General features: G+C 40.3%; 2 protein-coding genes across 8 annotated transcripts in view; both read left to right on the plus strand.

Annotated features, from left to right (window-relative positions):
- Positions 1–11,698: 11,698 nt before the first annotated feature.
- On the plus strand, positions 11,699–11,866 carry CTXND2 (cortexin domain containing 2). Its single transcript, XM_049876040.1, has one exon. It carries the CDS (start codon positions 11,699–11,701, stop codon positions 11,864–11,866), a length of 168 nt encoding a protein of 55 aa, XP_049731997.1.
- An 8,112-nt stretch (positions 11,867–19,978) lies between these two features.
- Positions 19,979–21,197, plus strand: part of SETDB1 (SET domain bifurcated histone lysine methyltransferase 1) — a 46,238-nt gene continuing 45,019 nt past the window's right edge. For 5 of the 7 annotated variants that reach the window (XM_049880384.1, XM_049880387.1, XM_049880388.1 and 2 more), the window contains exon 1: positions 20,072–20,175. The gene's annotated coding sequence lies outside the window, so the exon portion shown is untranslated. The other 2 variants (XM_049880386.1, XM_049880385.1) reach the window with 2 other exon arrangements.

Raw genomic sequence — 21,197 nt, forward strand, 5'->3', positions numbered from 1 at the left:
TCCCTCAGGCTGAGAAGCTCCTCAACCAGGGGAAGATTGAGGACAAGGACCTTTCTCCAGAGCCAATGGAGAGAGGAAGTCTTCTCCTGGAGCTGAGACCCTAAATTTGGACTGTTAGCCTACCTTACTGTGAGGAAATAAATTCCTCTTTCTTAAAGCCATCCACTTGTGGTATTTCTGTTACAGCAGCACTAGATGACTGAAATATATACACAGGAGTGGGCTTGTTGAATTGTGGAGAATACGTATATTCAACTTCACCAGATAATGCTAAATGGATTTCCACGGGCGGTTTTATCAATTTTTGCTCCTATCAGCAGTATATAGGAGCTCTGGATGAATCATATCCTTGCCGACACTTGGTGTTATTAGACTTCTTAATGTCTACCAATCTAGTGGATAAACAATTGATATCTGTATTTCCATGATTAGTAATGAAACAGAACATCTTTTCATACATATTTTTTTGCCATTCATATTTCTTTTTTTGTATGTATGTGTGGAATGCCAGTTCATGTCTTTTGTTAATTTTGTCATCGAGTATACTTGCCTTTTTCTTATTAAGTTGAAGAGTTTTTTCTAATTCTGAATACTAATTCTTTGTTGGAAATATGTATGGCAAACATCTTTTTCCATTTTGTGGCTTGTATTTTTACTTACTTTATGCTATCTTTTGGTGATCTGATGTTCTTAACATTAATGTCAACTTTATCCATCTTTTAAAATATATTTTGCACTGTTTGTGTCTTGAGAGACCTTTCTCAATCCTGAGGTCATAGAGATATTCTATTTTCTTGCAAAAATTTTTCAGTTTGTCGTGCAATATACTGGTGCAATATACTGTTTCCCAGTATCACTTATTGACTAGACCATCCCTCCCGCGATCAGTAATGCCTATTCTGTCATAATTCAAGTTTCCTAATGCATGCAATTTGTTCTCAGGCTCTCTAGTCTGCCCAAATGGTCCATTATCTCCCTGTACATATACTCCACTGTCATATACACTGTAGCTCCATAATAAACCTTGATAACTGGTATGGGAAATCTCACCATTCTCTTCTTTTGCTTCAGAATGTCTTCTTTATTCTTGGGCCTTTGAGCTTCCAGAAACATCAAAGAAATTTGGATTGTCAGTTTTCTCTAAAGCTCTAATGAAATTTTGGTGGAATTGCATTGTATCTGTACATCATCTTCAAGAGGATTAAACACTCTACCATGTTGAATCTATAAACATGGTACATCCCTCCATTTACTTAGGGATTTTCTTTAACGACTTTTAATCAAATTTTGTAATTGTGTCCAAGCAAGTCTGGCTCAAATTTTTGTTAGGTGCATTCTCAAATGTTTGATACAGTTTTTGTGCCTTTAAAACTGATGCCCTTTTAAAAATTACATTTTCTTATTGTTTGTTGCTGGTATTTAGAAATATAATTGATCCGTGTACTTATCCAGCCACCTTGCCACCTCTAATTATTTCTCATTTTTTCTGTAGACAATGACATCATCTGTGAATAATGAGCATTTTTGTTTCTGCCATTGCTATTGTTATACTTTATTTATTTATTTATTCTTTATCTTATTTTACTGCACTGGCTAGGACCTTCAGAATAATGTTTATTAACAATTAATGTAGTGAGCGTATTTGTCTTGTTCCTTGTCTTGCTCCTGACTTAGAAGGGAATATTACTCAATTTTCGACCAGTAAGTAGAATGTTTGCTATACATTTTTGGTTCCTACCCTTTATTAGGTTAAAGAAGTTCCCTTCTATTCCTATTTTGCTAAGAATTTTTATGGTGTTTGTAATGATAATAAAAAAAAAAAATGATAATAGTCAGCATCAAATCAAATTCTCCACTTTTCACTTCTCTGCTCAGTTCTGACATCAGCCAGCCATGCAGCACTTCTGTCTCTGACTCTAGCCACCTGGAGCTAGGTCAGATTCACTGTCCAGACTGCCAAGTAGGTAGATGCCAGCTACAAGCTTGGAAATCCCCTCTGAGCTTCCTAACTTCTGACACGCTTACTACAGATTCAGTAGTTTCTCTCTACCCCTCAGGATGCCAGCCACAAGCTCAGGAATCCCCCCGCCCCCTGCTCCGAGCTCCCTAACTTCTGCCCTGCTGCCTCCCACAATTCCTTTGGATTAAATAATTCATTGGAATGACTCCCAGAACTCATGGAAAGTGCTATACTTACAATTACGGTTTTACTGTGGGAAAAAAGGATACAAACGAAGAGACTTATAGGGTGAGATCTAAGAGGGCTCCCAAGGCGAAGCTTACATGTTCCAAAAAAGGAACATGCTACCCTCTCATATGCATGGAAGCCCATGGAGCTTCCATGTCCAGAGCTTTTATGGGGGGTCTCATTATACAATGAAAACTCTAGCCCCTATCCCCTGAGGTTGTATGATATCACAAGGTGGTCTTTCTGGATTGACCAGCCCTTCTTCCCTGAGGTTAGTGAATATCATAAGATGATCATGAGATATTGCATGGTGGGTCTTTCTGGCCTGGCCAGCCCCCCGCCCCCAAGTCACCTCATCACCTCACCTGACCCGTTAGTTTTGTGTGCTCTGGACTCCTTATCAAAGACACTTAAATTCCAAGGTTTTTTTAGAGATCATCTCTCAGGAACTGAGGGAAAAGACCAAATTCTTTAGGTAAAGTTCATGTAAACTCCACAGTGTTTTATATTAGTGTTGAATTTTATCAAATGCTTTTTCTGCAACCACTGAGGTAAGCGTATGATTTTTCTCTTTTATCTATAAATATAATAAATGTCATTTATAGGTTTTCTAATGTAAATTAGGAATCTACTCGACAGGCACTGGGTTTTTTTTTATGTAAATTACCCTTGTAGTCCTGGGATAAACTCAGCTTGGTGTTTTTATCAATCAAAGTTTATTTGTAGGGTCAGGAACCATTCTATTTGAAACAGAGATTTAATACATGGAATTAGGGTGCTTTTTTTTTTTTTTTGTACTTTAAGTGAAAATTTACAATTCAAGTCAGGGTCTCATACAAAAACTTATCGCACCCTGTTATCTGACCCTAGTTGCTCACCCTACAATGTAACAGCACACTCCTCCTCTCCACCCTGTATTTCCTGTGTCCATTCAACAAGCTCCTGACCCCGTCTGCCTTCTCATCTTGCCTCCCAGACAGGAGCTGCCCACATAGTCTCACGTGTCTGCTTGAGCTATGAAGCACACTCCTCACCAGTATCATTTTATGTCTTATAGTCTAGTCTAAGCTTTGTCTGAAGAGTTGGCTTCAGGAATGGTTTTAGTTTGGGGCTAACAGAGAGTCCAGGAGCCATGTACTCTGGGGCCCCTCCAGTCTCAGTCAGACCATTAAGACTGGTCTTTTTTCTAGAATTTGAGGTACATCCCACTTTTCTCCTGCTCTGTTAAGGATTCTTTGTTGTGTTCCCTGTCAGGGCGATCATTGGTGGTAGCTGGGCACCATCTAGTTCTTCCAAACTTAGGCTGATGGAGTCTCTGGTTTATGTGGCCCTTTCTGTCGCTTGGGTCATATTTTCCTTGTGTCTTTGGTGCTCTACATTCTCCTTTGTGCCAGGTGGGTTGAGACCAAGTGATGCATCTTAGATGACTGCTTGCTAGCTTTTAAGACCCCGGACGCCATTCACTGAAGTGGGATACAGAATGTTCTCTTAATACACTTTGTTATGCCAATTGACCTAAATGTCTTCTGGAACCATGGTCCCCAGACCTCCACCCCTTCTACCCTGTCTTTTGAAGTGTTTGGTTGTATTCAGGAAACTTCTTAGCTTTTGGTTTAGTCCAGTAGTGCTGACCTCCCATGTATTGTGTGTCGACCTTCCCCTCACCTAAAATAATTCTTGTCTACTATCTAATTAGTGAATACTGCTCTCCCTCCATCCGCACCCTCATAACCATCAAAGAATGTTTTCTTCTGTGTTTAGAACTTCTCTTGCGTTCTTATAATAGTGGTCTTAAGCAATATTTGTCCCTTTGGAACTGACTCATTTCAGTCAGCATAATGCCTTCCAGATTCATCCATGTTATGAGATGTTTCACAGATTCATCGTTGTTCTTTATCGTTGTGTAGTATTCCATTGTGTGAATGTACCCGAATTTGATTATTCATTCATCCGTTGATGGGCACCTTGGTTGTTTCCATCTTTTTGCTATTGTAAACCGTGTAGAAATGGACATGGGTGTGCATACATCTATTGGTGTAAAGGCTCTTATTTCTCTAGGATATATTCCAAGGAGTGGGATAACTGAATTGTATGGTACTTCTATTTCTAGCTTTTTAAGGAAGCGCCAAATCTATTTCCAAAGTGGTTGTACCATTTTACATTCCCACCAGCAGTGTGTAAGTGTTCCAGTCTCTCCACAACCTCTCCAACATTTATTATTTTGTGTTTTTTGGATTAATGCTAGTCTTATTGGGGTGAGATGGTATCTCATTGTAGTTTTGATTTGCATTTCTCTAATGGCTAGTGATCATGAGTGTTTCTTCATGTATCTGTTAGCCACCTGAATGTCTTCTTTGATGAAGAGCCTGTTCATATCCTTTGCCCATTTTTTAATTGGGTTATTTGTCTTTTTGCTGTTGAGGTTTTACAGTATCTTGTAGATCTTAGAGATTAGATGCTGATCGGATTTGTCATAGCCAAAATTTTTTTCCCAGCCTGTAGGTTGTCTTTTTACTCTTTTGGTGAAGTCTTTGGATGAGCGTAAGGGATTTTTAGGAGCTCCCAGTTACCTAGTTTCTCTTCTGGTGTTTGTACATTGTTAGTAACTTTTTGTATACTGTTCATGCCATGTATTAGGGCTCCTAGCATTGTCTCTATTTTTTCTTCCATGATCTTTATCATTTTAGATTTTATTTGTAGGTCTTCAATCCACTTTGAGTTAGTTTTTGTGCATGGTGTGAAGTATGGGTCTTGTTTCATTTTTTTGCAGATGGATATCTAGTTATGCCAGCACAATTTATTAAAGAGGAATGCTTTCAGATGGAAATGACAAAAAAAAAAAAAACTCAAATGTGATTAAACAATACGTAGAAAATTATAGATTTGCTAAATGTTGGTTGTAAGGTTCTATAGATGTTCAATAAATCAAGTTCGTCAGTTGCATTATTCAAATACATTATATCTTCACTAATTTTTGCCTAGTTAACCTATTAATTGAGAAGAATATGTTGACTATCCACTATACTGGTGGTTCTATTAACTTCTATTAAGTTTTGTTATTTATTTTGAGGCTATTTTATTAGGTGTATACAATTTAGAAATATTATGTCTTCCTACTCAATTGAACCCTTTATCATTATCTATTAATCCTTTTTATCTTTCTTAGTGCTTGTTGTCTTATGATCTATTTTGTCTGATATCAATACAGCTCCTCAGTTTTCTTTTAGTTAGTATTTATCTTTTATCCCTTTTTCTATCGCTTCTCCTTTAAACTTTTCTGTCTTTAAAATTTAGGTGAGTCTCTTGTAAACAGTCTATAACTGGATTTGAGGCCAAGACCAAAAATGGTTTGTTTCATTTTGTTGCTGTTTTTGATTCTTTCTGTTGTTTTTCTATTCTCTATTTCATTTATTTCTGCTCTGATTTTTATTATTTCCTTTCTTCTGGTGGCTGTGGACTTCTTTTGCTGTCCTCTTTCTATTTGTTTGAGTCATATAGCTAATGTTTTGATTTTGTCCCTTTCTTCTTTCTTGCGGTGTGCACCTGTTGCTATAAATTGAGCTCTGAGCACTGCCTTTGCTGTGTCCCAAAGGTTCTGGTATGATGTGTTTTCATTCTCATTTGATTCCAGGAATTTTTTTATTCCATCTTTGATTTCTTCTATTGCCCAGTGGTTTTTAAGCAGGGTGTTATTCAGTTTCTATGTATTCAATTTTTTTTTCCTTGCTCTTCCTATTATTTCTACTTTTATGGTGCTGTGATCAGAAGAAGCAAAAAATGTTTGTTTTTTTTTTATATTCCCAACATCTAAATCCCCTTCCTATTTGGAAGAAATTTTCCTTTATGTGAGTCTGTGGGAGACAGAACCTCATTCCTACAGAATCCTAGAGAAACCAAACACTCCTTCTTCCGCACCTTGGCAGCTAAGGTGCTGGTGCGTGACTCAGCCTTTACCAGTTGGATGCTCCTGCCAGGGACTGGAATATTGAGTGACACAAAGATGATACAATTTATAATTCAGGCATGACAGAGATGGCAGTATCCAATAACAGCAACAGCAGTACTCAGCAACAGCAGTGTCCAGTGGTGGCAGTGTCCAATGCCAGCAGTGCCCTCACCACAGTTTTCCTGTGCTAACCTTGGATATGGCTCCTGATGCCTGGCTTCTCTTGGATTCTGCCTGTTTTATAAGACTGGTTCTCCTTTTAATTGATTCTAGGAGCTACCAGATCTCTTTCTCAATAAATACCCTTTCTGTTTGAGTAAGAGAGACTCCATTTTTTGTTGCTAACAAGCAAGAATCCTGACTGAAACTAGGAGTATATAGCAAGGTGTATATAAGTTTTTATCTGAGAGACTGATTTGGTTTGTAAACTTTCACTTCAAGTACAATAAAAATTAAAGGAAAAAAATTGAAGAATCTATTAAAAAAAAATAATAATCCTGACTGATATAAAAATATTCTTCCTTCCTTTGGAGTGAGGTAGGGTGGGTATGTAGAAGGAATATGTGAGGTCTGGATTTGCAGAGCCTTTCTTGCTACCATAAGGGAAGACCACCTGGAGAGGAAATCAAAATACAAAGAACCAAGCTTGAGAAAAAAAACATAGATATACAAAAGCAGGACCCTGATAACACCTTGAATCTCTGCAGCCAACCATACCTAAAATAAGCCTTGCTTTTAGCTCCATGAGTTAATAAGTTCCATGTATTTTTTAATCCCATTCGAGTCAGCTTTTCTGTCACTTGTAACCAAAAGCATTCTACCTGATACCTTTCTAGTCCTTTGAAAAGGAATCCTTGATTCTGCAATAGGCTTTCGGCTTCTATTCTATTTCTTTCCTAGTCGAATGTCTTATAAATGATTTACAATCTTAGTGTCTTCATTTCCTCACTGCCCTTTCTTGGTTAACCCATTAAGGTCTGGATTCTACCTTCACCACTCTGCTGGCACTCTTTCCTTTTAGATCACCAGTAGTCTTCTCCTGTCTTAATTCGATGTTATATTCTCAAAGTCTTTCATTCATTCAACAAACATTTTTACATGCTCACTTTAGCAAGTTGTACCACTTGCCATCAAGTTGGTTCTGACTCATGGTGACATGTGTTTCAGGGTAGAATTTTGTTCCAGAGGGTTTCCAAAGACTGGTTTTTTGGAAGTAGATCACCAGGCCTCTCTTCTAAGGAGCCTCTGGGTAGACTTGAACCTCCTACCTTTCAGTGAGTTGCTAAGCACATTAACTGTTTGTACCACCCAGGGACTTCTAGCAAGGTGCAGTGATGCCTTCATTCATTGAACAGATATTTACTGAGCATCTAATATGTCCTAGACTTTTAGAATATGAAAACAAATGGTATATGGCCTCTACTCTCATGTAGGATTACTATTTTATCAGAAAATACAGATGCTAAAGTAATTATAATAAACTACAGTGAATATTACTGAACGAGCTACCTGGGAAGCCAACATTTAAGCTAAAGCCTGAAAGGGAGGGGAATAATGCAAAGAGAATGTTAGTGGAAAAGTCTTGGAGGCAAAAGGAGATGATGCAAAATCCATGGAACTGTGAGAATTCCAGCACTGATTAGTCAAAAAGTACAAGGGAGGGACTGGCAAGAAACAAGGTTAGATCAAATCGTGGAGAGCCCATGAGCCCCATTAATAAATTGGACACAGTGGGAAGCTACTGAAGGGTTTTAATCAGAGGACTGATCAATTTGTGTTTATTAAAGATCACTTTGTGGTTTGGAGGGGAGGAAGAGTGCTTTCAGGAAATCAGAGAGCATTTGGAAGAGTCTGGCATTTGATGTCCTGTAATACAGTGGTGGCAGTATGAATAAAGAAAGGGAAATTGATTTTGAGAGATATTTTGGAAGTAGGCCCAATAGGATATTAATAGATGTAGGGAGTGAAAGACCATTGCAGTGTGTAACACAAACAAAAATGCATTGAAAGAGCATCATAGAAATGATAAAAACCATTGCCGTGCAGTTGACTCCAATTCATAGTCACCCTATAGGACAGAGTAGAACTGCCCCATAGGGTTTCCAAGGAGCAGCTGGTAGATTCGAACTGCCAACCTTTTGGTTAGCAGACAAGTTCTTAACCACTGCACCACCAGGGCTGCATATATACCTTAAGGATGGTACAAATATCTACCAATCTTCCCACATTTTCCAGCCATCAGGGAGGGCACCAGACCAGTTTCTCTCAGTCTTAGAACCACGTTCTTGCCTATATGAAGACAACTCTTGATAATATTTCTCAGAGCAATTTGTTTACTCACCATCCCAACTAATGTATTAGAAAACAAGATTTTTGGCTTAACCTATGTGTAATAAAGGAAACCCTGGTAGCATAGTGGTTAAGTGCTACAGCTGTTAACCGAGAGATCGGCAGTTCAAATCTGCCAGGCACTCCTTGGAAACTCTAACGGGCAGTTCTACTCTGTCCTATAGGCTCACTGTCAGTTGGAATCGACTTGACAACAGTGGGTTTGGTTTTTGGACTTATGTGTAAACAAAAAGCCCAGTAAAGCATTTTCAAAATAAATCCACTGGCATTTTTCTTTTTTTTTTTTTCCTCTCAGCTTGGCTGATGTTCAGGGCTCTTTTTCTCATGATGTGCTTTTCATGGGTTCCTCAGAAATCCCCCCACTAGGGTTGTCTAACTGCAGATCCCTCAGGGTCAGTGTCCTTCCTCTAGCTGGTCTTTACGATGCTAAATCCAACAAAGCCACTTTCTGTTAAGGTAACTTCATTCTAACAGGAAGCCCTCTTAGAGGTGTGATCCTCTTGGGTATGCTCCAGGCTGTTCCTATTTGTGGGGTTCGTATATGACCCACAAGAAGAAGAAATTTTCCTTTGTTCAGTTCAATTCCAACCCCGCCGTCTTCTCTGTTGCCACTGGTTGCTTTAGATAGCCTCCTGCCCATAGTGCTTTTCAGGTTTGAATTACAAACCAGTCCACCAACTGGGTAACCATATCTCACTCCATAAACTAAAATAAACCCTGAATGGGTCAAGGATCTAAATGGAAAAAATTGAACCATACAAATAGTAGGAAAAAACATGGATGAATTCCTTCATAACTTGGTTGTAAGGACTTTCTAATATTGACACAAAATTATCATGTGATAAAAGAAAAAATCAATGAATTTCACAATGTTAAAAAAAAAACCTTTTTCATAGCAAAAAATCACCATAAACAAAATTGAAATACAACTAACAAACTGGGAGAAAATATTTGCCATATATATCACACATAAAGGGCTAATCTCCATAGTAGATAAAGAACTTTAAAAAAAAAAAAAGGGAGAAAAAGACCAAAAACCCAGTAGAAAAAGGAACAAAAGACATGTGCATACAATTTACATAAAAAGATATAGCAGTGTTAAAACAATAACATCAAAAGAACAAAATACTTATAAGTAAAATTAACAAAAGAAATGTAGAACTTATACTTAAAACTGAAAACTACAAAACATTGTTGAAAGGTTGAAGATCTAAAGAAATGGAAAGACGTCCCATGTTCAAGGATCAGAAGAGCAAAAATTGTTAAGTTGGCATATCTTCCCCAAACTGATCTACAAATTTAATGGAATTCCTATCAGAATCCCAGCTAAGTTCTTTCTGGAAATGAATAAACTAATCCTAAAATTCATATGGGAATTCAAGAGACCAAGCATAGCCAAAACAATTTTGAAAAAGAACTAAGTACTCCTCATATTCTAAAAAGAGCTGTGACAATTAGAGCCAGAACCTCTCCCAAATTTTATGAGGAGGTGGCATAATCAACCCTATCTCTAAGAACTCCCACCACAGTATGTATAAAGAGAAGAGTGGGTGGGAGGCAAGCAGGAGTAGTCATTATCAACGTTGTAGGATGTACGGTATTCATGGTGAGAGGCTATTCATTTCCCTGCCAAGGCAAAAGAGAGGGAAATGATTACCTGCCCTCCAAAAGTCAAGGGTGGGGGGATTTCAAGAGAGATGCAGGTGGACAAGAAGGGGAGACTGACACTTCACCCCCTGGATAGATGCCTTCTGAACTGCAAAATCTGCATAGCTACTCTGGTCAGATTTGCTTGAAGCATTGTGTGAGTGCAAACATGAACACTCATGTCAATTTCTTGGCTAGAGATTTCTGAATCTGGAAAGCCCATGGAAGTACTCTGTGCCAGGAGGGCTTGTTGCGTCCTCAGTGAAATAAGCCTAGGAAGAAAACGTGGCCAACTCCCCAACCCATCCTGGTCCTACAACTCACCCTGAGGGACTTCAGATGTCTCTTGAGGGACAGAAGCAGTGAGGATGCCAGGAGACCACTGCACCAAGCAATAGGACATCCAACCTGAGTCTGGGTTGGTGGAATTAGGGAATAGTTGGCACCCTCTAACATACGCTAGGTGGCACAAGCAGTTTGTACTTGACTAATTACCTAAAAGTTGGCAGTTCAAACTAACCTAGCAGTACCATAGAAGAAAGGTCTAGCCATCTGCTTCCATTAATATTACAGCTAAGAAAATCCAATGGACCACTACTACTCTGTAACACATGGAGTCACCATAAGTCGAAATGGACTCAATGGCAAAGGGTTTGGTTTGGTTTTTGGTTTGGCACCATCTGAGGAAGTCTTCAATGACAGAAAAGTACAGAGTGAAGATGAGCACTATCCAAAAAAGCCACCAGCACACTCTACTCAGAAACCACCAGACCAAACTAGAACAAGATAAGGACACCAACTTACAGTCAACTACAACTGAGCCCATTAAGTAAAGAAAAACTTGACTTTTCGCTTTCCTTCCTCCCTGCTCCTACACCTTAGAAGAACTGGACACCAGAAAAGGGAGAGAATTATAGAACTTCAAATCCTCTTTAAGATTAGAAATTTATAACTGAGATGGACTGTTTTAATAACTGAAAGGGACATCTTAGAGGACATACCTGATGGTCATCCACCTTGATGACAGAAGACAGGAAAGACAGAATATAGTTTAAATTAGGGATTAAAAAAAATAAACTAATTTTATGTTTCTATCCAGTGAGTTGAAACTGCATAACAAATTAGTTGTAGTTTAAGTACTCTTGGAATTTGAAGAAATCTTTGAGAAGGATTTGAACTTGAATAGAATTGGGATGTTCAAGGCAATTTTACCTGGATCTTACAGGGCAAGGAAGCCCCAGTTGATTTCTGGATTACTCATGTATCGCCTTAGAAGAATTCTCCAGGTATTTAATACTTTTTTGATGTGTGTGTATTTTGTCAGCCACCTGTATGGACTTTCCCAGTTTCATAAGTGCTTTTAAATGTCTTGCTGATTTTTTTCAACTCTTGGTCCCTCTTCGGTTTCTACACAGTGTTATCAGGAAAACATACACACACACACACACACACACACACACAAACCAATAAACTTGTTTTGTCCTCTTTTATCTAGAAATATGACAAATACGAAGATGTACCTGAGGAGGTAGCTACGGCTGGAAAAGGATAAAGACGTGCAGGTCCCCATGGAGGATTCGAGTCTGCCCAGCACTGTTGACGTGGACAAAGGCTTTGCTATTGCCTTTGTTGTTCTTCTATTTCTGTTCCTAATAGTGATGATTTTTCGATGTGCCAAGTTGGTGAAGAATCCCTATGAGGCAAACTCCACATCTACAGGACCATCTCTGAACTGAAGTATGACAAACACCCGGTAGACTCCTCCTCAGAAGAGATTTAAAATCTGTTTTACAGATGTGTACGATCCAGGCTTTAGATTATTTCACCTTCCTATTTCTGAACCAAGGAGCCCTGGTAGTACAGTGGTTAAGCACTTTGTTGCTAACTGAAAGGTCAATGGTTCGAAACCACCAGCCGCTTTGCGGGGTGGGGGGGCGGTGGTGGTGGAGATATGGCAGTATCCTTCCATAAAGATTTCCAGCTTTGGATACCTTCAGAACAGTTCTACTCTGTCCTGTAGGGTTGCTAAGTTCAAATTCATTCAATGGCAGCAGGTTTTTAGCATTTCTAAAACTTCTCTCTCTTACTTTCCACATTGGTCACGTGAGGGTGAATTGAGAATAATAGAAGATGAAACAAGCCAGTTTGTATTGTTCCTGTTCAAGGAAATGGTTATCAAAGTGGGACAGGGACAAGTTGAATGTATTGGTCAAAACAAGGCCATCCCAAGGACCCTGGAGGCCATGGTCCCCAGACCTTCTGTTAGCCCAGGACAGGAACTATTCCCAAAGCCAACTCTTCAGACAGGGATTGGAATGGAATATGGGATGGAAAATGATACTGGTGAAGAACGAGCTTCTTGGATCAAGTAGACACATGAGACTATTATGTTGGCATCTCCTGTCTGGAGGAGAGATAAGAGGGCAAAGGGGGTCGGAAGCTTCCCAAATGGACATGAGGAAAGAGAGGGAAGAACTGTGCTATCTCATTAGAGGGAGAACAATTAGGAGTGTGTAGCAAGGTGTATGTAAATTTTTGTACCAGAGACTGACCTGATTTCTGAACTTTCACTTAAAGCACAATAAAAATTAATTAGGAAAAAAAAAACAAGGTCATACTCAAGCAGACACATGAGACTATGTGGGCAGCTCCTATCTAGACGGGAGATGAGAAGGCAGAGGTGGACAGAAGCTGGCTGAATGGACACGGGAATAGAGGGTGGAGAGAAGGAGTGTGCTGCGTCATTAGGAGAGAGCAACTAGGAGTACATAAAAAAAGAAAAAAATTGGAACATCTGGCAATACCATATTGCATGGGACAAAAACTAGCTGAAGGCAAGTAGCAACTGCTCCACATAGGTAAGACACGAATGTCCCAGATGACGACAGTCCTCACCTGCCCCACTTTCTTCCATGACTTTCCAGATGCCTGCAAGCCTTGAATTTTCAATCCCTGATAAATTCTTTTGTTCTGATTTTCAGATCACTAACAACCTTCAGATTATGACCTAATTTCCTATAAATCTGTCTGCAGAGAAAGGATGCACTGATCATTTGGCATGCCACGGTTTTGGCCCCTGTGCTATATGATTTCTCATGGTGAATTATTAAGAAGCATGTGGTTGGAAAGCCATGTATCACAGTGGATTACAGGGAGAAAACGTGCCAAGCATACCAACATGAGTATTCCAGTTTGTGTACCATTTATCATTGGTATATAATTGATCAATTATGTCAATAAGTTGGCAATAAACTGTCTACCTGAGTAATTTGCAAGTTTTAGCAATGTGACTCATTTATGTCCGGGCTTGATCACCTCTGACAAGAGTTAGTCTGCAGGCCTTAAAGCAGAAAGCCAGAGCTTGGCTCCCTAATTATTGAGGCCTTGCCCAGTAAAAGTCTGTGCTGCTCAAACTTGCCTTTCCCACAATACTTCTCAAATTTTAGTGTACAAACAACTTACTAGGAGGTCTTAATAAAATGTAAATTCTGATTCAGATATTCTTTTTTTTTTTTTATCGTGGTGAACATATTTACAACAAAACATACAGCAATTCAACGATTTCAACATGTACAACTCAGTGACATTGATTACATTCTTCAAATTGTACAACTATTCTTGCAATCTTTTTCCAAATTATCCCACCACCATTAACACACATTCAACGCACCCTAAGCAAAAGCTCCCTCTTTCTTCGTCCTTCCTACCCCTGGTAACCACTAATAATTTTTGGTTTTTACATACTTGCTTGGAAACCCTGGTGGCATAGTGGTTAAGAGCTATGGGCTGCTAACCAAAAGGTCGTCAGTTCAAATCCACCAAGTGCTCACTGGAAACCCTATGGGGCAGTTCTACTCTGACCTATAGGGCTGCTATGAGTCAGAACTGATTCGACAGCAACAGGTTTGGTTTGGTTTTTTTTTCAATGTATACTTGCTTAAGGAGCCCTGGGCGTACAGTGGTTAAGCACTTGGCTGCTAACCAAAAGACTGGCAGTTCGAACCCACCAGCTGCTCCACGGGAGAAAGAAGGGCAGCTTGCTTCCCTTAAGATTTGCAGCCTTGAAAACCCTGCAGGGCAGTTCTACTCTGTCCTGTGGGGCTGCTATAAGTCAGAATTGACTCAACTGCAATGGATTTGGGTTTTTTTGTTTTGTTTTATATATTTGTTTATTTCATACAAGTGAGACCATACACTATTTGTCCTTTTGTGAGTGACTTATTTTGCTCAGCATGTTTTCTAGTTTCATCCACATTGTAGCATACATCAGGACTTCATTCCTCTTTATGGCTGAGTAATATTCCATTGTGTGTGTGTGTATATATATATCACATTTTGTTTATCCATTTATAAGCTGAAATGTTGGACATTTTGGTTGTTTCTACTTTCTGGCTATTGTGGTAGTGCTGCAATGAACACTGGTGTGCCTGTGTCTGTTAGTTGTCACTGCTTTCAGGTCTTTTGAGTACATACCTAAGACTGGAATTGCTGGATGGTAGTGCTACAGCTGCTAACCAAAGGGTCGGCAGTTTGAATCCGCCAGGCGCTCCTTGGAAACTCTATGGGGCAGTTTTACTCTGTCCTATAGGGTCGCTATGAGTCGGAATCGACTCGACGGCACTGGGTTGGGTTTGGGTACGGTAGTTCTATGTTCAACTGTTTGAGGAACCAAAACTCTGTTTTCCACAGTGGCTGCACCATTTTACATTCCTACCAGCAATAGATGAGGGTTCCTGTTTTTCTACAACCTTGCCATCACCTAATATTTTCAGGGATTTTTCTTTTTTTTTTTTTTTTTTTGATCATTGCCATTCTAATAAGGTTGAGATGTGATTCAGTTATTCTTGAGTGTGGCTGGAGATTCAGAATTTCTAACAAGCTCCCTGATTACACATTAAGCAATAAGGCCTTAGAAGATACTTCCTGAATTCCTCTGCTGATTTCTCTAAGACCAACCACTTCAACCTTCTCAGGGTAATGAAGAAATCAGACTGGAATGTGATTCTCCAAATAGCTTCTGTTGCTCTCCAACATTCTCCATTCCCTCCCCTCACCCTGCACAATACACTCTGGAAAACTGAAAGAATCTAACTAATGGAGATAAATTTCAACCAGACCAAAGCAAAGACTTCCCTTCTCTCATCATACATTACAGAGCACCACATGTGTGGGGATAGTATATCAGGTGCTGGGGGGACAAAGATGATTAAGACAGTATCTCAGCTTTTAGTTGATCACAAGCCAGCAGAGGAAGCAAAGATGTACACAGATAACTCACACGCGGAATAAACCAAGGCGATAGAAGCACAGGGCAGGAGTTAATTCTGTAAGGGGTGAGGGGCAATTTAAGACAATGATTCTTAAACTCTAGTCCCAGGACCAGTAGCATACGCATCACCTGGAAAAACGATACATAAATTCTCAGACCTTATGCAAATCAAAACTAGAACAAGATACCATCTCACCCGGACACTACTGGCACAAACCAGAAAATAACTAATGTTGGAGAGGCTGTGGGGAGATTGGAACTCTTATGCACTTCTGGTGGGAATGCCAAATGGTACTACCATTTTGGAAAATAATATTGCACTTCCTTAAAAAACTAGACATAGAAATACTATACAATCCAGCAATCCCACTTTTAGGAATATACCCTAGAGAAATAAGAACCATCAAATGAAGAGACATGTGCACACCCATATTCACTGCAGCATTATTTACAATAGCAAAAAGATGGAAACAACCTAAGTGTTCATCAACAGATGAATGGATAAACAAACTATGGTACATACACACAATGGAATACTATGCAACAATAAAGAACAATGATGATTCTGAAACATCTCACAACACGGAGGAATCTGGAAGGCATATGCTGAGCGAAATAAGTCAATCACAAAAGGACAAATACTGTATGAGACCACTACTATAAAAATCTATGAAAAGGTTTACACATAGAAAGAAACAATCTTTGATGGTTACGAGGGAGGGTAGGGGTGGGAAGGGAAAAACACTAACTAGACAACAGGTAAGTGATAACTTTGGCGAAGAGTAAGACAGTACACAATACTGGGAAAGTCAGCACAACTTGATCAAGGTGAGGTCATAGGAGCTTCACAGACACATCCAAACTCCCAGAGGGAGCAAATTACTGGGCTGAGGGCTAGAGACCATGATCTCAGGGGACATCTAGCTCAATTGGCATAACAATTTATAAAGAAAATGTTCTACATTGTAACACACTTTATCAGCTATACCCAGTCCTCTCACATTCCAGCAATTACGTAGGCCTGCCCTTCCTGGCACTCTTGTGGTTGTTGTTGTTCTTAGGTACTGTTGAGTCACTTCCGACCTGTAGCGACCCACAGAACAAAACACTGCCTGGACCTGCGCCATCTTCACAATCATTGTTATGCTTGAGCCCATTGTTGCAGCTGCTGTGTCAGTCCACCTTGTTGAGGGTCTTTCTGTTTTTCCCTGGCCCCCTACTTTACCAAGCATGATGTCCTTCTCCAGGGACTTATCCCTCCTGGTAACATGTCCAAAGTACATGAGATGTAGCCTCGCCATCCTTGCTTCTAAGGAGAATTCTGGTTGTACTTCTTCCGAGATAGATTTGGTCATTCTTTTCCCAGGCCATGGTATATTCAGCATTCTTCACCAACACCACAATTCAAAGGCGTCAGTTCTTCTTTGCTCTTCCTTATTCATTGTTCAGCTTTCGCATGCATTTGGGGCAATTGAAAACACCATGGCTTAACTCAGGCGCACCTTAGTCTTCAGTGTGACATCTTTGCTTTTCAACACTCTAAAGAGGTCTTTTGCAGCAGATTTTTCCAGTGCAATAATGCGTCTTTTGATTTCTTGACTGCTGCTTCCATGAATGTTGATTGTGATTCCATGAATGTTGAATGTTGATTGTGGATCCAAGTAAAATGAAGTCCTTGACAACTTCAGCATTTTCTTTGTTTATCATGATGTTGCTTATTGGTCAAGTTGTAGGTGGTTTTGTTTTCTTAATGTTGAGGCATAATCCATGCTGAAGGCTGGGGTCTTCCATCTTCATCAGTAAGTGCTTCAAGTCCTCTTCACTTTTAGCAAGCAAGGTTGTGTCATCTGCATAACACAGGTTGTTAATGCATCTTTCTCCAGATTATTTGCTCAGCATACAGATTGAATAGGTATGGTGAAAAGATACGACCCTGACGCACAACTTTCCTGACTTTAAACCACACAGTATCACCGTGTTCTGTTCGAACGACTGCCTCTTGATCTGTCCACAGGTTCCTTATAAGCAAAACTAAGTGTTCTGGAATTCCCAGTTTGTCGTCCTGTGGGGGCTTGCATGTTGCTGTGATGCTGGAAGCTATGCCACCAGTATTCAAATACCAGCAGGGTCACCCATGGTGGACAGGATTCAGCTGAACTTCCAGACTAGGACAGACTAGGAAAAAGGACCCAGTGGTCTACCTCTGAAAACAATTAGCCAATGAAAACCTCATGAATAGCAGCAGAATATTGTCTGATATAGTGCTGGAAGACGAACCCTCCAGGTTGGAAAGCACTCAAAAGACAATTTGGGAAGAGCTGCATCCTCAAAGTAGAGTGGATCCTGATGATGTAGATGGAGTCAAGCTTTTGGGACCTTCATTTGCTAATGTGGCATGACTCAAAATGAGAAGAACAGCTGCAAACATCTATTAATAATTTGAAGATGGAATGTACGAATTATGAATCTAGGAAAACTGGAAAACATCAAAAATGAAATGGAACACATAAACATCGATATCCTAGGCATTAGTGAGCTGAAATGAACTGGTATTGGCCATTTTGAATCAGACAATCATATGATCTACTATACCAGGAATGGCAACTTGAAGAGGAATGGCATTGCATTCATTGTCTCTTGTGACTGGGTGGGGCCTTATGACTAGTTGGAGCCAATGAGTTGTAAATGAAAGTGATCTAAGTTACTTTAATTGCCATGTGAGGCCGTTGGTAACTCTCTCTCTTTGGCTTAGCTACACATCAGCCTGGGTCCCTGAGTGGCTACCATGAGCTGAGTTCCACAATATAACCTAGCCTATCCTGATACAAATATTATTTTACACACATCAAGTTCTTAAAAATTAAGTAGACAAATTAGATAGCAGACAAGACCTATTTTAGGTGAAGGAAAAGACAACACACAGGAGAGGTCAGCACAACTGAACTAAACCGAAAGCAAAGAAGTTTCCTGAATACAACAGAACACTTCAAAGGCCAGAGTAGCAGGGACAGGGATCTGGGAACCATGGTTTCAGAGGACATCTAGGTCAGGTGGCAGAACAAAATGTATTAAGAAAACACTCTGCATCCCACTTTGGTAAGTGGCGTCTGGGGTCTTAAATGCTGGCAAGCAGCCATGTAAGATGCATCAATGGGTCTCAACCCACCTGGAGCAAAGGAGAATAAAGAATACCAAAGATGCAAGGTAAATAAGAACCCAAGAGATAAAAAGGGCCACATAAACCAGAGACTCCATCAGCCTGAGATCAGAAGAACTAGATGGTGCCCAGCTATGACAGATAACTGCCCTGACAGGGAACACAACAGAGAATCCATGCTGGAGCAGAAGAAAAGTGGGATACAGACTTCAATTTCTCATAAAAAGACCTGAGTTAACGGTCTGACTGAGACTAGAGGGACCCCAGAGGCCATGGTCCCCAGACCTTTTGTTAGCCCAAGACTGGAACCATTCCTGAAGCCAACGCTTCAGACTGGGATTGGACTGGACTGTAAGCCAGAAAATGATACTGGTGAGGAGTGAGCTTCTTGGCTCAAGTAGACACATGAGGCTAAGTGGGCAGCTCTTGTCTGGAGGGGAGGTGAGAAGGCAGAGGGGCACAGGAGCTGGTTGAATGGACACTGGGAATACAGGGTGGAGAGGAAGAGTGCACTGTCTCATTAGCGGGAGAACAGCTAGGAGTACACAGCAACGTGTGTATGTTTTTGTATGAGAGACTCACTTGATTTGTAAAGCACAATTAAAAAAAATTAAGTAGAGAGTTAACATTCAGTTCTAATGAGAGTGGGGGGAAACAGGTACTTTCAAAAATTTGTTAGTAGAAGTATAAATTGTTACAACCTTTTGAAAAGTAATTTGACAAAAGATTCCTTTAAAATGAAAAATGTGCAAATCTTTTCACTCAGAGATAACGGTTTTGGGGAATTTATCCCACAGAAATAGAAGCTCTGGTGGCGTACAGGTTAAGGCAATCGACTAAGCGACAGCTCCGCCGTTTGAAGCCACCAGCGGTTCTGTGAGAGAAAGAAGTGGCAGTTGGCTTCCGCGTAGACAGCCTTGGAAACCCTATGGGGTTGCTATGAGTCCGTTTGATGGAAATGGGTATTATGCAGTTGTCAAAAAGACAAGTTTTATCTCTTTCATTGACTTCAAGCAATAGCCACACATTAAATGAAAACAAAAAATCCATATGCATGAAAGTTCATGTATAAGCCTAGAGAAAAAAGTTGTCTTATATCAAAGGAGCAGAGGTAGTAAATAAGGGGAGGGGAAATGATTATCACGTTTTTCTTATTACATCTGGATATCCTTTGATTTGTATGATTTACGTAATAAAATCAAGTAAAAGTAACAAATAATACCGAAACCTAAGATTGTTTGTCTACTGAGTCTTTACACAATAACCGTAGAATCACTGGCACCAGTGGAGGGTGGTGGGAGTGAAGGGTGGTAGAAGAGGCGGGGCTTCTTTAATACACTCCTGGCCACGCCTACTTTATCCGGCCACGGATTCTCACGTGTGCTCCGAAAGGCTCTGCCTTGACGCATGCGTAGTCGCCTAAGTCAGTCTCAGCCTCTTAGGGGCGCCCCGCGGCTTTGAATTTGACCCCATTAGGCTACCGTCGCGGTGACCGGAACGGCGCCTAAGGTTTGCTTCCGGGCGTCCCCTTTCCTCCCTCACGTTTCCTCCCCCTCCCCTGTTCTTCATTCCCTTCGTTTTCGTTCTTTCCTCTTCCCGTCCAGGCCGACCTGAGAGTGGTGAGTCTGGGGTCTGGTTGGTGAAAAAGAGCTTTTGCAGCTGGGAGCGGGGAGGTAGGGAATACTGTTAGTTGAGGTATCTAGGGACCAAAGGCTTGTCTGGAATGTTTTGTTTGTAGAAGGAGGTTGGGCGAAAGTAGGAAGGAAGTTTTCCCCGAGAGGCGACCGGGGGCGGGGTCGAGATGGGCCTATGGGTGGATGGGACGCCCCCTCTAAATTGGGTAGCTTGGGGGAGGGAGGGTCGGACGGGTGTGGTAAAAAAATGGAGGCACTGGGAACTGGCGTTGAGGTCGCACGGCTTATCTGACATCAGTCTTGTTTCTACCGTTTGATCGGAAAAACAGTTTAACGCCAATGTGAGTTTTTTGGATTGTGAACTTAAGATAGCCACATTTTATTCCCAAATTAATTTACTTCCTTTTACTTTAGGGGTACCTCTTTTTGCTGCAAGCTTTTGTGTGCTTAAGACTTTTTTTGTGGCGTTACAGACAGCGATCACATTTAGAAAGTAAATTTTCACACCGAAGCGAAGTAATATAAGGGAGACAAGTAGTTAAAAGAGAAAACACCGCAAAGTGCGTTACAGAGCAAAGCCCCCTCCCCAGGTGGGGATATTTGTTCAAATTAGGGATAAGATGTAGGCATAGATCTATCTCATTAGTCGATTAAGAAACCAATTGGCTCACAGAAATTATTTTCCTATGTAGATTGATTCTCTTCAGTTTGCTAAAACATTTTCATTGGTTCTCCACTGCATAAGAATCAGGTAAAACTTCTTAAGCCTTGCAAGGCATTCTAATTTGGCTCCAATTTAGCTTTTCAGTTTATCTCACCACTACCTGTGTTTTACCCAAAACATCCAAAGTTCTTGAAATACTCTCATAGTTTTCCCCCACCTGGAATGTCCCCCAACTGAATTTTCAAGTTCTGTTTCAAGTATCCTATAACAACCAGCTTGCAAAATTATGTTAGAAGCCTTGTAAAAAAGAACAACATAAATGTAACCAGTTCCTAACTTCTGG

This window comes from Elephas maximus, chromosome 3, assembly GCF_024166365.1.
Source record: "Elephas maximus indicus isolate mEleMax1 chromosome 3, mEleMax1 primary haplotype, whole genome shotgun sequence".
Classification (NCBI taxonomy): Eukaryota; Metazoa; Chordata; class Mammalia; order Proboscidea; family Elephantidae; genus Elephas; species Elephas maximus.